General features: G+C 46.3%; 1 protein-coding gene across 1 annotated transcript in view; it reads right to left on the bottom strand.

Moving 5' to 3' along the window:
* LOC119432481 (uncharacterized) overlaps window positions 1-12,986 on the bottom strand; it is a 53,577-nt gene extending 40,591 nt beyond the window's left edge. The window contains exon 1 of the mRNA XM_037699646.2: window positions 11,582-12,986. Within this exon, the coding sequence (XP_037555574.1) occupies window positions 11,582-12,533 (952 nt within the window). The 5' untranslated portion in view covers window positions 12,534-12,986. The remainder of the gene's footprint in view (window positions 1-11,581) is intronic.
* Between the last annotated feature and the right edge of the window lie 1,193 nt (window positions 12,987-14,179).

Genomic DNA, 14,179 nt, shown 5'->3' with positions numbered 1-14,179 from the left:
GCTCGCAGCTGCGCAAGCGAGAGGCCGCAGGTGGGAGCCAAATTGCACGCATTACGCGTGCTGTGCTCTACCACTTTGTCGGCCATCCTCCCGCACACTTTCGTGGCTGTTTGTTTTTACAACATTAGGCTAGGAAGTGCACACCTTTACTGGGGTACGTCACAGCGTGACGTCACCGGCACACGTTGAGCGACCCTGATCGGCAAAACGCAGCCGCCGGCGGCTTTCTGCGTGGTGCAGTCGCGTAGTGCTTGGTGTAGGTGGGCGCCACGTGGACGCTTGTTTCGCTTTCTTTTTTTTTCCCCCCTTTTTTTTTTACGTGAACCACCACAATTTTCTTGTCAGGCAGGTTAGCAGAATTGCGTGTCGGAGAACATCGGTGTGTGGTAAACTGCTTGATGAAAATCTGGCGACGCTGTCCTTTTTTACTTGCGAAGTGAACCACGTGGTGGTCCGTGATGGATTGTGCGATGAAAAATATCGGCTTTTCTATGGAAGGGGGTGAAACGTTTGTTGTGGTGTGGTAATGTGTGCGGCGAAAAACAGCGACGTGGTGTTTGCGTAGGGCAACGGACCACAGTGTGTGTGTGTGTGTGTGTGTGTGTGTGTGTGTGTGTGTGTGTGTGTGTGTGTGTGTGTGTGTGTGTGTGTGTGTGTGTGTGTGTGTGTGTGTGTGTGTGTGTGCGTGTGTGTGCGTGTGCGTGCGTGTGTGTGTGTGCGTGTGCGTGCGTGTGCGTGCGTGTGTGTGCGTGTGCGTGTGTGTGCGTGTGCGTGCGTGTGCGTGCGTGTGCGTGCGTGTGCGTGCGTGCGTGCGTGCGTGTGCGTGCGTGCGTGCGTGCGTGCGCTACACGATTAGCGATACATCTCGATTACGAGACGGTGGTTGCGTGTGATAAGAGCAGGCGTAGTGGTCAGGCGCCGATATAACTTCAGGGCCCGCAATGTTTAAACAGGTGAAAATAAATGAACGAGACGCGATTATGAGTGAGAACATGTATGCATGTTGGTGCCATCTGCGCTGTGCGCAGAAAAAAAAATAAAAATAACATTCGTTTGAACATAATCTACCGACTGATAGATGTGACTATAGATTAGCTTCTAGCTTGTTTTGATCACCGACGAAGCTGCGTGTGTACATTTGACCACGCGAGATGCACAAAAAGTAAACTCGCGTTTTAACGCAGATCTCATGGGTCTTAAGTAAAAGCGAACTTTCTTTTTTCCTTTATTGTTATACTTAACCTTACGGCTCGAGCTTAATGCTGTGACGATGCACATAAAACTCTAAAATTGTGTCATAAAGTTGAGAGCAGTGAAGGGTGGCAGCAGACACTTTTGATGCATCAGGCACAGTGAAGTTGGCATGGTAACAAGTGTTTTCACATTCCCCCTCATCTGAATTTGGGCGCCGCCACCGAGTACGGCTCGACAGAGCCGCCTTGATGGGTAGGGCTGATGTTTGTAGACGGAATTCATCTTGCATATCGGTTAACACTAAAGTGTAAATGGGGCGCGAATTCGCAACTTAACGACAATGCAATACAAACGTTTGTCAGAAGACCAGCCATGTAAGCGAAATATCATTTCGACACAGTGAACATTGAATCTTCTGTGATAAAATGTTCGCTTTCAAAGAGTAATAAATGTTGGATGTTTGAACTACGGAAGGGACACATTCTTACGAAATCACTACATGCACTCGCATTTATACATTTAAATGAATCAGCTGTTATTCTCCCCTTTCTTTTCTCTGGCTTCATCGCCTGTTTTCGTTGTAAGCCTGCAACTAACAGACATTCTAGCCCTCAGATAAGATTACTGTTCTCGTTTATATACGTACACATACGTATATTATGACCGACAGACGCTCGAATATTCATCCGTATGGAACCCGTCTCACAAGCGTATCTCGCCACCGATAAACAAAGCCGTATGAAACCGAAAGGCACGTTTACCATCCTCTGAATATTCTCCCTATATCGTTGTAGCTGCAATATGCAATTAAACAAGCCCTCCCATTCATAAAGCTCTATTCGAGTCGCCTAATTGCTCGCCATCCGTTCTTTTCACTACCCCGTCACACAAAAACCATGCCATCAATACCACTATAGCAGGCGTTGAAAGCGCGAACGACGGCAGCATTTTTTCCACAAGCAATAAAACTGGGGAACGCACTTTCTCATACCGTAAGTACTTGTTGAGAGAGCAATACATATCCAGAAAAATACGCCTGTATGCCACCCACCTGACACCACAACAACAGCAGCGCTATTAATCCCCCCCTATTTTTTCTCTATCTCCCTGCTCGCTCACAGCCTGTAGCTGCAATCTAAGTACTTTTAACTCCACCCTTTGTTCACTGTTCTGTTTTTATTGTACTTCATTGTATTCCTGCTTGTTCCACCTTGGCATGACCGTTTTAATTTTTTTTTCTGATTTCAGCACTGCGCCTACGAAAATCTATGGCGTCACGACGAGCTGATACGGAAATTTCAAGGCGGTTTCGCCACCAATCTTGTTTTTTTGCGTCCTTTCTGGCTTATCGAGCCTCGTCCCACGGTAAGAATGGGTTTCTCGGTATCGCAGAGAGGTAACTTACTGATATAGCTCCGGCTATGTTTGTCGCCAGTGCCCTTTTAAGCCTCTCAACAGCAGGCGCAGCAGATGGCGAGGTTTCTAGATGGCTGCATCTTGAGAGCTGCCATCTCGCGCTATAAATCTGCTTCCGAAGTTGCACGCCACTTGGTTGAAAAAAAAAAAAACTTTTGTTATCGACTGCACTGCTTTGTTCGCACACCATTGAACGCTTTATGAATAGTCCGTGCTTCATCAAGACAAAAGGAAATAACAACAAACGAAGAGCTCGCTTTTTTAGTGCGTTGCAGTTCAGTCAGTCACTGCCGGCAGAACACAGGAACAAAAATAACCCAACAAAAATAACCCAGATCGAATGCACGAGTTTGAATCTACGTGAAACGATACTTTCGTGGAGCTGTTAATTAAAAAGTGTAATCTGTTGGACCAGGAGTGGGCCGTCCAGCGGCCCAGGGCTATTGCCAAGGATCTCGGAAGATTTTTCTCCGGCGATGGACCCCTGGCAGCCTAGCCCCGGGCACCAACAGCCATAACCGTTGGACCAATAAGGTTTATTCCTATCCTATCTGCTGCACCGCGCTTTGCAGTGTAGCGGTCATTACGTGTCACAACCATAGTGGCTCACGCGACCACGGATTGCAATACAGTCGAACCCGGATATATCCAACCCACATTATACTGAGTACACGGAACAGCTGTAAAATATCCCCTTGAAAATTTATGGATAAAAATTTACAGCGAAAGTTGTATATCTAGGCAAAACGAAAAAGTTACACCATCTTCCCATAGGGGAACCCTGAGTAGTATGCGATGCAGCCATGGGGTCGACTCAAGTTCCCATTACGCGGGCCCTCGTTGCATCAGTAGCAGCTTCTCGGCGGCGTTGACGTTTCCTTTCGGCTTCGCGAGCCCGAAGTTCGGGATCGGCCTGTCACCGCTGCCGTTTCGTGGCAGCGGCTCGAGCCCTCTTCTCAACACCGCATATCCACGAAGTGAATGATGATGAGTGGGCGAAGCACCGGGGGATCATGCGGGCAAAAAGCCGAAAGCGTTCTCCGGAAGCCGGAAGCTGGCTTCCGGAACCAGAACCGGAAGCGGAAGCGGAACCGGAAGCCGGCTTCCGGAAGCCGGAGCTTACCGTAGATGCGCAGTAGGGGTGTGGACGCCGCACGGCGGAGGGAGGGAGTGACATAGCCCCGACCATAAGCTGCTTCGCATCTAAAACCGTTCGTGCCATGTTTCGATAAACGTCTCCATTGGCTGCGCCGTCAGTTACGTAGTTCTCTACGTCGCAAACAAGCGCGCGCGCCATTGGCAGCGCCGTTAGTGACGTCGTTCTCTGCGTCGTACCTGCTCTGACCGCTACGCCGCCTCCTCGGCTCGCCGTTGTCGCATGCGTTCGATATCTCGAGTTAGCTCGGCGTCGTGGTTAGAAGCATCCGCCCGCCATTGGCGCTCGCGTTCCACTATAAACACAAACATGTAACCAATAATTGAGAAACGCTTCAATACAGCGTCGGGATTAACCCGCTGCTAAACACCGGGGCCGCACATTTCATCTTCGCTGGTTAACCATCTGTACAGAGTGCTTGGGCGGTGTTTTCTTTATGTGATATATCGAATTACCTATATACCCAACTTTTTTGTGATCCCATTCAGATTCGATATATCCGCGTTCGACTGTATATATATATATATATATATGTATATATATATATATATATATATATATATATTATCCGCGATAAAGCCCGTTATACCTAGTGGCACGGGCCGGGGTACTTTGGTTTACATTTTTCTTTTTATCCCCACCATTTCGTATGTATACCCGCGATGCATGGGCCTATACCGACTTCAGAATCGGCCCGCTTGAATACGCAAGAAACCGACTGAACTGACGCGCCAAACCCCGGGAAAAAGGCTTTAAAGGATTCGCTTCAATAAAGGCATTGTGAGCTCGAAGGCGTATATTTCTTGCACTGAGCATATTTAGGCCCCGTTGCTTCAAAGCGTAATTTCGCAGACAAGAGAGCACGCGTTAGATACGCATCTGTAGGGCTAGTAGAGATGGCTGCAGATAAGCCGATTCTTTATACGTGTACTGCTTTGTGCGTGAGCTACTCGGCAAGAGAGCAGTAGAGTGCGATAGGGTTCGTAAACAAAGCTGCCCTCCCCCCGTAAAAAGAATCCTTATCAAATACAACAGTGTTTACCCGCGTCACCAAAGGTTACGTTAACTTCTGAAGTGAAATACCTAACAGCGATAGATTCGTGCGGATGTGCGTTCCCATCGCTTATTCATTTCCCGGACATAAAATTTCGGTTACTGAGAACCAGTTGCGCTGGAGCCACGAACCACGTGCGAACAGCCATCGTTCCGTTGAATTCTGCCAACTGTGTATTAGTCAAAACAGGAAATATAAATATGTTCCTCAGGAAAATCTTGCCCTCGTTTGACCAATGCGAGCTTCAGCCAACAGTGCGCTTGCCTTCCCGAAGGCGGTTATTCGAAGCATAATACCGACTGCTGAAGCGCTTCTTCAGCAAGCACAGATTGTGAGTGGTGCAGTTCCAGCTACTCAAAACGAAAATAACAGAACAGAAGCGTTCCATTACGTTATTAGCGTTTCCCACAGCTTAAAAAAAAGCACAACACGCAAATGTAAGAGTGGCTTCTTGGCACCAGACAAGCGCGGGAAACTGTGCAACATTACTCGTGCACAGCCCAATGAAGGAGAGCACACCACCCCAACTTATGGTAAGCGTGTCGACAGTTTACCGAATAGACTCATGTAAGGGCCGCACCCTGTTATACGCACTTATACAGCGATCAATCTTAGGCCTATATACAGCCGCGTTACATTTACTTGCCGATATATTCATCAGTCCATCGATCGCTCAATACCAATTCTTGGCGCTCTTTCGCCATATCTGGCCCTTGCACGACTAAACACTACACATCCTTATCATCAACAACCCTGATCACGACAGCGAACAGAACTTAGAGGCGATGGAGAAATGCAAACGTGCCGTGAACGTTTACTAAAACTCTGGGGCGCGCCGATCTCGGTGCTAGTGATGTTGGGCGACCTTGTACGCTTCTAAGAGGCCTTCTCCAGAGGAAGCCATTAAAAAGCTATGGGTCGGGGCCTCCTATCTAAATACATGGGAAAGAAGAATTCGTTTTTCTCAGAAACCACGGCATTAAACTTGATGTAGTTTGTTGCATTTAACATAAAAAAATTAAATCTAGTGACTTGGTAGCGAAGTGTTGATTCAGGCCGTCAATTAAAAAAAATTGATAGCAATCACAAGTTTTTAGAAAATGAAAGTATTAAGTTTACAACTCTGTAACTCAGCAATAAAAAATAATATAGCGATTCTGTCAATTGCACCTAATAGTACTTCTAAAGCGGACAAAATTGATAGATTAAACATGGCTCTCAAGCAGACCACTAACTTGTGAGTAGAGCGTTTGCAAAACCCTTGTAAACAATGTAATTTCACGCAAGATATAAAGTGACATAGTAAACTTGTCTGTCTTGGATGCTCTAATAGATGCAGAGCTACGAATTTGTCAACTTTGTGCTTCTTTTTGTTTCAAACATACCAATTTTGGAAAATTCCATTAAAACATCCGAAACCTAAATCGAAATTCCGCTTCCAATAGTCACTAGAATTTAACTTTCTCTCTCAAATGCAACAAAGTTCATTAAAATCGGCCCTAGTGGTTATCTCAGAAAAGCGTTTCTGCGTTTTACATGTATTTGAATAGGCGGCATCGGAGTTGGGCCCGAGGTAATGTTTCCTCTTAATATCTATGCTTACCTCTTAATAAGTGAAAAGATAATTTTTCGAAATATTTTTCTTTATTTTTCTTTTCTCAAATATCGCCCGGAATACGTATGCAGTACAAGAGAAGAGGGTAAATCGTGTTATCAACGCTTCAATTTATCTGCATATTATTACCCAGCACCAAAAATATCACCGACAGTATCGGTGCTCACTTGTGCTGCCCCCCGTGCACTCTAGCTACCCTGACACTATCGAATGGAACCATCTAGAAAGACATTTTGACACAGAACGCATGTGACGGGTCATTTTTAAACTAGCCGGATGCGTACTCACAAGCACAAACACACGCAGACAAAGAAATAATGCACCGCTAAGTCGAACAATAATAACCCAGTTCGATCAAGCTCCGGTTCTTTGAATTACGGTATCCCATTCATTTCGCCTTGCATGCGGAGAATTTTCTCATGTTTCATAAAGTGACGATTCCCTTGACGTTGAGTATCATGGTAGCAGCTTAAAGATAAAAGGCCTCACAAAACACGGGAATATAGAGCCGAATGAGTGAATGTATCTAGACGCTTTTCAACGCTATGCATATTGCTGGCGCATAACTATTCACGGGTAAGTAATCGTGGGGATATCGTATGTCCGCTTTTGCTTCACCCTATTGGTTGGGAGTTCACCATATTGGTTTGAGAGCTCACCCTATGTGTTGAGAGTTCATAAAGCTGTAATCTGTGTCCCATCACTCGATAGGAATGTGTACCTAATACCGAGAGTGATATATGGTAATGCCACTACTCCCCCCCCCCATACATGATATCTCTGTTTCAAAATATATAATTCCGGGATTTTACGTGCCAATAGCACGATTTGAATATGACGCTCGCTGTATTGCGGGAATTCGAATTAATTTTCACGGCCTGGGGTTCCTTAAAGTGCACCCAATTCACGGTAAATTAGCGTCTTTTTTATTATTATTAAATGTGTGCGCACGACCATTTCTATATTTCGCTCCCATTGAAATTGAATGGAATTGTTTATTTACGTGCCCAAAAAACATACAAAAGCCTTCTAATTTGGTGCACAATTAAGAAAAACACAAAAAGCGATCACAAACAAGATATATAAATAACGCCGCCGCCGTGGAGGGGAATCGATCCCGAGACCTTGTGCTTTGGAGCGCAATGCCGTAGCCCCTAATTCAGCCACCAGGGCGGGTAACTTAATTTTTTTTAATAGCACTGATTTACTCCTCTACGTCATATGTAGTTTGTTCTTGATCTGTATCTGTTTCTTCTTTTTTCTTCATTGAGAAAATTAGAAGGCATCTACGCTGTTCTCTGGCACATTAATAAACCAATCAAATTCGAAATCGTCACAGCACCGACAAACAACTGACAACCTGTAGAAGAATCACGTGCTCGTCATTCTGCGTCTACGTCGGCCATGAGCGCTCCTGCCTGTGCCTTTTGTTTCTCCCGAAACTTATCAATGCTGGGACACAGATATCACGACAATGTCGACGCTTGTGCAAATGTTTCAACGACGAGGCACACATCGGCCTCCCATAGCGTATGCAACAAGGTCAACTAAACATTAGGAAATGACGTGCCGAAAAAGGAAGGAAGCACCCCCGGCAACAAAAGAACGGACACATTACAGTGTCGACCGTCGTGTCATGACGTCAGTGCCAAAGCGGCCAAGGCAGCGTTTGCCTGCGCTGTTGCTGTGCTACTGATTAAACCTCTTGCGTCTGGTCAGAATAGAAAGAGTGCTGACGAACATTGCTTGAAAAGTGCTTACAATATGTGCATTGAGGAATGTTTTTCCTCAAGGTGCGGTTAAATTTGCTGCGAGACATAGTCAAAAGTAAAAATTAACGCCGACAACAATAACAAAAATAATAATAAGAGATTAAATTTGATATCTTGTTTGTGAGGAACGTTTTTTTTACGATTGACTATGATAATCCCAACTAGACAAGCTTTTATCAAAGCACGACTTGATGCTGCAAGACTTTCGCAAACATGAGCTTTCTATGCTGGAATCATTCGTCAATACTGCCTGATTTGCCATATTTCTCGTGGAGAAATAAATGTTCCTTCTGACTGATTGATCAATTGATTGATTGACTATGCTATAGCACAAGCACACAGCCCAGAAGCAGCTTAGGTGCGGCTGGTGTACAATTTTAACATTACCGGGTGCAATATATTAGTTATTGGCCTGGCGTGCGTGCGTAAAATATGCATCACCGAAGACTGCCGGCAGGTTTAAAAAATAGATGATTTGATACATAATGACAAGTTTTGCTAATCCAGATTCGCAGCAGTAGAGAATATTATAAATTGTGCGGTAATCGGCAATACGCTGAAAAAAGTTACTTTCGCAAATTAATTATGGATTGGTAACCATAGGCGTACGCTGTAATAAAAAAAATTAAGTCAGCCAGTGCATGAAACGCAGCTATGTGACATACATGTGTGCCTAGCACCAATTTTGATAAACATACGGTGTCGAAATATGCTATGATAATAGCTGTTTCACTTAACATGTGCTGCACCGCCGAAAAATTGAGCGAAAAAAAAAAAAGAACGTGTATGGAAAAGGAACGTATTTTCCCACGCATAAAGTATACACACCTGGCATTGTTAATCAAAATAATTTAAAAAGAGACTCTTGCTACGTGACGCCAGCAGCTTAATGGATGTTTCACATCTGTCACCATGGCCGCAAGTGGCACCGGCTGATATCAAGATAGGTTGCAAGTACGTGCGCATAAAATGTCACCGATTAGTTATTGTTGGGCATGTTTATCATTACAATACAGTGCGTGAACGTATTTTGCGTGCCAGTGCTGTTCTAAAGAGAATTGTGGCACTGTGATACGAACTTTACGTGAGCCATGCTATCTGTTGTGCATTTAGGTACAATGCAGGTACAGGAGCCCCCGCCATGTGTTGTGGCGCCTTTAGCACTCGTACCTTTCTTGAAATGTATCATAAAAAATCAATAAATCGAATTAAGGTGAACACCACAGCTGTTGAACATAGAGCACTGCACGCTGCATGCAAAGGTCGTCGCTTCGGTTGGCACCCCAGTGAGAACCATATCCTCTTCCACTTTCATCCGCTTTTCACTGTAATGTTTGGTCTATCGGTGTGAGTAGGTCAATAAAACTGCGGTGTGTGCTGTATTTCCTCCTATCAGTCCTGATTTATTGCGATGTTATATGCCGAAACAAATATGTCCTTTTCAGAAATTTAGCACTCAGTTATATTTAATTCTACATTTCAGTAAAAATAAAAACGTGAATTTTCCATGTGTTGTTCTATTGCTTTACACTGCAGCCGTATGAAAAAACAAAAGAATGTTCTCTGGGTTGATTGAAATCTTGCCCCAACTCTATTTGAAATTACCTTGGTGAATATTTTATACAACACTGAAAGCAAGCTAATGGGCCTAAAATTCTGTAACGTCTTCCTTCTTATGGATTCTTCCATTTCTCTCGTACACTTGAAGTCGTGAGGCACTGCGTATAAAGGGCCGCAAGCTTGCCAAGCATGATATTTCCTCCATCTTTGATTAAATCTACTGTTATTCCATCTTCTCCAGCAGCTTTTCCCCTGGTCATGTCTTTCAAGGCCCTTCTAACTTCAGCGCTAGTTATAGAAGGAGCTTCTGTATCGGGTTCATCACTATTTTGAACGAAAGTAGCTTGGCTGTTTTGGGTACTACAGTACAGGTCAGTATAGAATTCTTCCGCTGCTTTTACTAGATCATCGAAATTTCTGATGATATAACCCTGCTTATCTTTCAATGCATACATCTTGCCTTGTCATATGCCAAGTTTTCTTCTCACTGATTTCATGTTGCGCCCATTTTTTACTGCTTCCTCAATCTTTCCCACATACCGCATACCCCCCCCCCCCCCCCCCCCCCCCGTAACTATAGACCACATGGCATATCAGCGCGTTATTACGGCGTGAAGCGACTTGATCTGTGACACTATGCCCGCAAGCGCATGCAGTGTACTTTCAAACAGTGCGAGCGTCGTCTGCTACACACGTGTTTTCGTTAGTGCACACGTTTTGCCTTTGTTACCCATGAAGCCCTATCGAATGGCGCGTGTCATTTCTCCCTTTTCATCATAATTGATCGGCGAAAACACATAATCATAACAAAATAAAAATGTAAAGCTCATCGCAGATGTCAACTTATTCGGGCACGTGTTCTGCTTCGTACCGGCATTTTGTAAACAGAAGAGGCGTTTTGTAAAGAGAACTACGTCTATAAATTTGCGGTCACCTCTTCGCCGTCACGATTGGTTAAAAAAAATTGAAATCTGGGGTTTTAAGCGCCAAAACCGAGATATGAGTAAGGGACACGCCGTAGGGGCGGTCTCCGGACTAGTTCTGACCACCTGGGATTCCTTAAGAGGAAGCTTTACATCGGGGGCTCCTATCTAATTACATGGGAAAGGAGAAATTGCTTTTATCGGCAACAACTGCACCAAATTTGATGGCGTTTGTTGCGTTTAAAAGAAAAAAATTGAAACCTAGTGACTGTTTGTAGCGAGTTCTGGGTGTAGGCCGTCAATTATTTAATAAAGATTTATGAAAATCGCAAATTTCCAGAAAACGAAACTATGATGTTTACAACTCCAACTCAGCAATGAAAAACGATATCACAATTCCGTAAATTGCATATAATAGTACATCTAAAGCAGACAAATTTGATATATTAAACATGGGTCTCAACTATACCACTAATATGCGAATAGGATTTTAGCAAGACGCTCGTAAACAATGCAATAAAATAAATTCACGTGAAATATTATTTCATATGATCTAACGGATGCAGTTTACAGAATTGCAATATTTGTTTTTGTTGCAGAGCTACATACTTGTAAACTTCTTGCTTCTATTTATTTTTCGAACTTACAAATTTTTGAAATTTTTTTGTGAGAAATTGAGGCCCTAAATCAATATTCCGCTTGCAACAGTCACTAGAATTTACCCTTTTCTCTCGAATGCAACAAACTTCATTAAAATCGACCAAACGGTTAGCTCGGAAAAGCGTTTCTGCGTATTAATTACATCAATTTGCATAGGTGGTATCGGAGTTGTGCCCGATGATTATGAATACCCGAATACGAAAATTCAACAGAAGAGAGAGGGGTACTGACTTTCAGCGTTGAAGAGTATGACGCCGAGGGAGAGGGCGAGCAGCACGAGACGGTGCCTGAGTCCGTGCGGTCTCCAGCCGAAGGCCGCGTCGAAGCCCTCTTTGAAGTTGTGCATCCGCAGGTCCCTGAGCATGTCGCGAAGGCGAGACGTCGACGACGAGGTGCCGGCGTTGAACACTAGCACCACCAGTATGCTGCACAACACTATGCCGACGGAGACGCAGTACACGGGCAGGTACCCGCCCGCGCTGAACAGTTCGCCCGAGATCACCTGTCCCAACTGGACGCCGACGAGCAGGGCGCTCATGACGACGAGGAACTTGACGGCGCGCATGTCCTCGCGCGAGGAGCGCGACGCGTTGCTCTCGACGATGGCCGTCATGCAGACCAGGCCACCGGTCATGCCGCACACCAGCCCGAGGATGACGTTCACGTACATCGGCGCCGAGAAGACTAGCACGGTCACGATGGTGCCGGCGTCCAAGACGAACGCGCCGCACAAGTTGAGCAGCAAGGGGATGCGGTTGCCGTGCTTGTCACACCACGAGCTGAGGAACACGGACACGACCGCGGCGGGCACGAACTCGGCGAGCACCAGCAGCAGGTTGTGCACGTTGGCGTTGCGGGTGACCGCGTCGCGCACGGTGGCGTTCTGCTGGCTGAGCGTGGCGCACACGTCGTCGGGGTAGGCCGACAGGCACGCCTTGGCCATGAACAGCTGCTGGGTGACCACGAAGCGCATGGCGAACGTGACGGTGTAGAGAAACAGCACGGACTCGAGGCCCAAGCCGCGGAAGAAGGGCACCCATCGCTCGCGCCAGGTCAGGTGGCGGTTCTCGGAGTCGCACGGCGGCGCCAGCACCACCGATGAGCTGCAGGCGACGCTCTCCTCCAGGACTGGACCCAGCCGCACGGGATCCTTGCGAGGGCACGGGGGAGCGTTGTCCGTCATCGTCGAGGCCGCTCGCAGCACGCGGACAACGACGCCGTCATAACCGACGCCCGCGCGACACGCGGGCCCACGCACGAGGGTCTGGCTGCTGCGGCGCTCGCCCCGACTACGCGCCCGTCGAGCACGCGACGCCCTAGCGGAAACCGCGTTGCCTCACCCTCGAACAGCTGGCGATGACGACAGAGAGACACGCCGAGATCGGCCGCACCGCCAGTCTCGCATGCCTGCACGCCACGCGCTCGTATCGCTCGACGAGCCGGCTTCTATCGTCGGTGCGGGTCTGCTGCCACTGGTGGGAGCGATAAAGCCGTGCGGAGTAGCACTGTTATCCTGTCGCTTATCCGATGATATCTGCCTGCGCGATGGCGGACGAAATGTCTCGGGAGCTGGCACGATAGGACGCTCGCGGTGCTTATGAGTCGGCCGTCGCAGCGACGGCAGAGAGAGAGCCGATGCGCGCTCAGCTGGCGACTTCCCGCTGAGCGCGTTGCGCGACCGTTCGAGACGGACCGGTCCGGAGAGAGGGTTTTCGTCGCTTTTTCTGCGATCACTTTCCTCCGTGCCGGGGCTCCGTGCGCTCGCTGCTACCGAGGGTTTTGAGAGGAAACTACGGATGAGGAGGAGAAGGGGCGCCAAGATAACGCGAGAATAGAAAATACGGAAATGGCAAACCCGTCGAGCACTCGCATTCCGCGAACGGTCTCGCTTTTGCTCCGAAATCGCAGCTCGACAGAACGCATCATCCAGACAGAAGCCAGGTCGTTGCATTTAACCGCGTTCACTCATTGCGCGCAAGTGTTACGTCTGGTGTGCCACGGGGTTCAGTCCTGGGTCGTCTGCTGCTAATTGCATTTATCAATGACATCTTTCAAGTAACTGCGAAAATCCTGTTAAAATAAGTATATATGCTGATGACCGTATTCTATATTGAAACACAAGTAATACACAAGACCAATTACAGTTAAACTAAGTCATATCTCGGTTTCGGGCATCAAGCAAGAAGTGGCAAATCTCAGTTTAAAAAAAAAAACGTTTTAGTGGTTTTTACAAATTAGAATAACGTCTACCGATCGCATACTTACTTTACTGGATCGTCCAAACTGGCCTCTGTTGACCAGTGAATTCAGAAACCTTGAGGTCACATTCACACCCGATCTAAAATGGCACAAAAAGATTGATAAAATTAGCACAAACGCGCTGCAAAAATTAGGCTATCGGAAGACGAACCTCCGACGTGCCAGAAAACAATGAAACAGCTTATGAATCCCTAATAACGCTTATTATCGCCTCAGTTGTCTGGTCACCATACTATTCTGAGGTTAAAATTATGCGTCAGACAATTCAAAATAAATCCATACGATTTATTTGCAAACAGTATGATCGTTATTTTTTCCCATCATTGCAAGCTAGAGCGTTATCACTTGCCCATAACGTTCATCAAAGCATATATCACTTTCGCGACCCCTCTTCCCTACGAAACAGATGTAGTATTTGCCTAAATATTATTCCTCTAAGATCTTCACTCGACTGTAAATGCTCCTTCCCTCCACCACACCACTCAGATTTGAAATGACCTCGATGTGTCATCGCGTGTACTGCCTAAGGATGAATTTATCACCGAATTATCTCTGTGTGTTCCCTTAGCC

This window comes from Dermacentor silvarum, chromosome 11 (assembly GCF_013339745.2).
Source record: "Dermacentor silvarum isolate Dsil-2018 chromosome 11, BIME_Dsil_1.4, whole genome shotgun sequence".
NCBI lineage: Eukaryota > Metazoa > Arthropoda > Arachnida > Ixodida > Ixodidae > Dermacentor > Dermacentor silvarum.
Note: the sequence above shows the minus strand (reverse complement) of the source record. Positions and strands in the feature narration are given on the sequence as shown.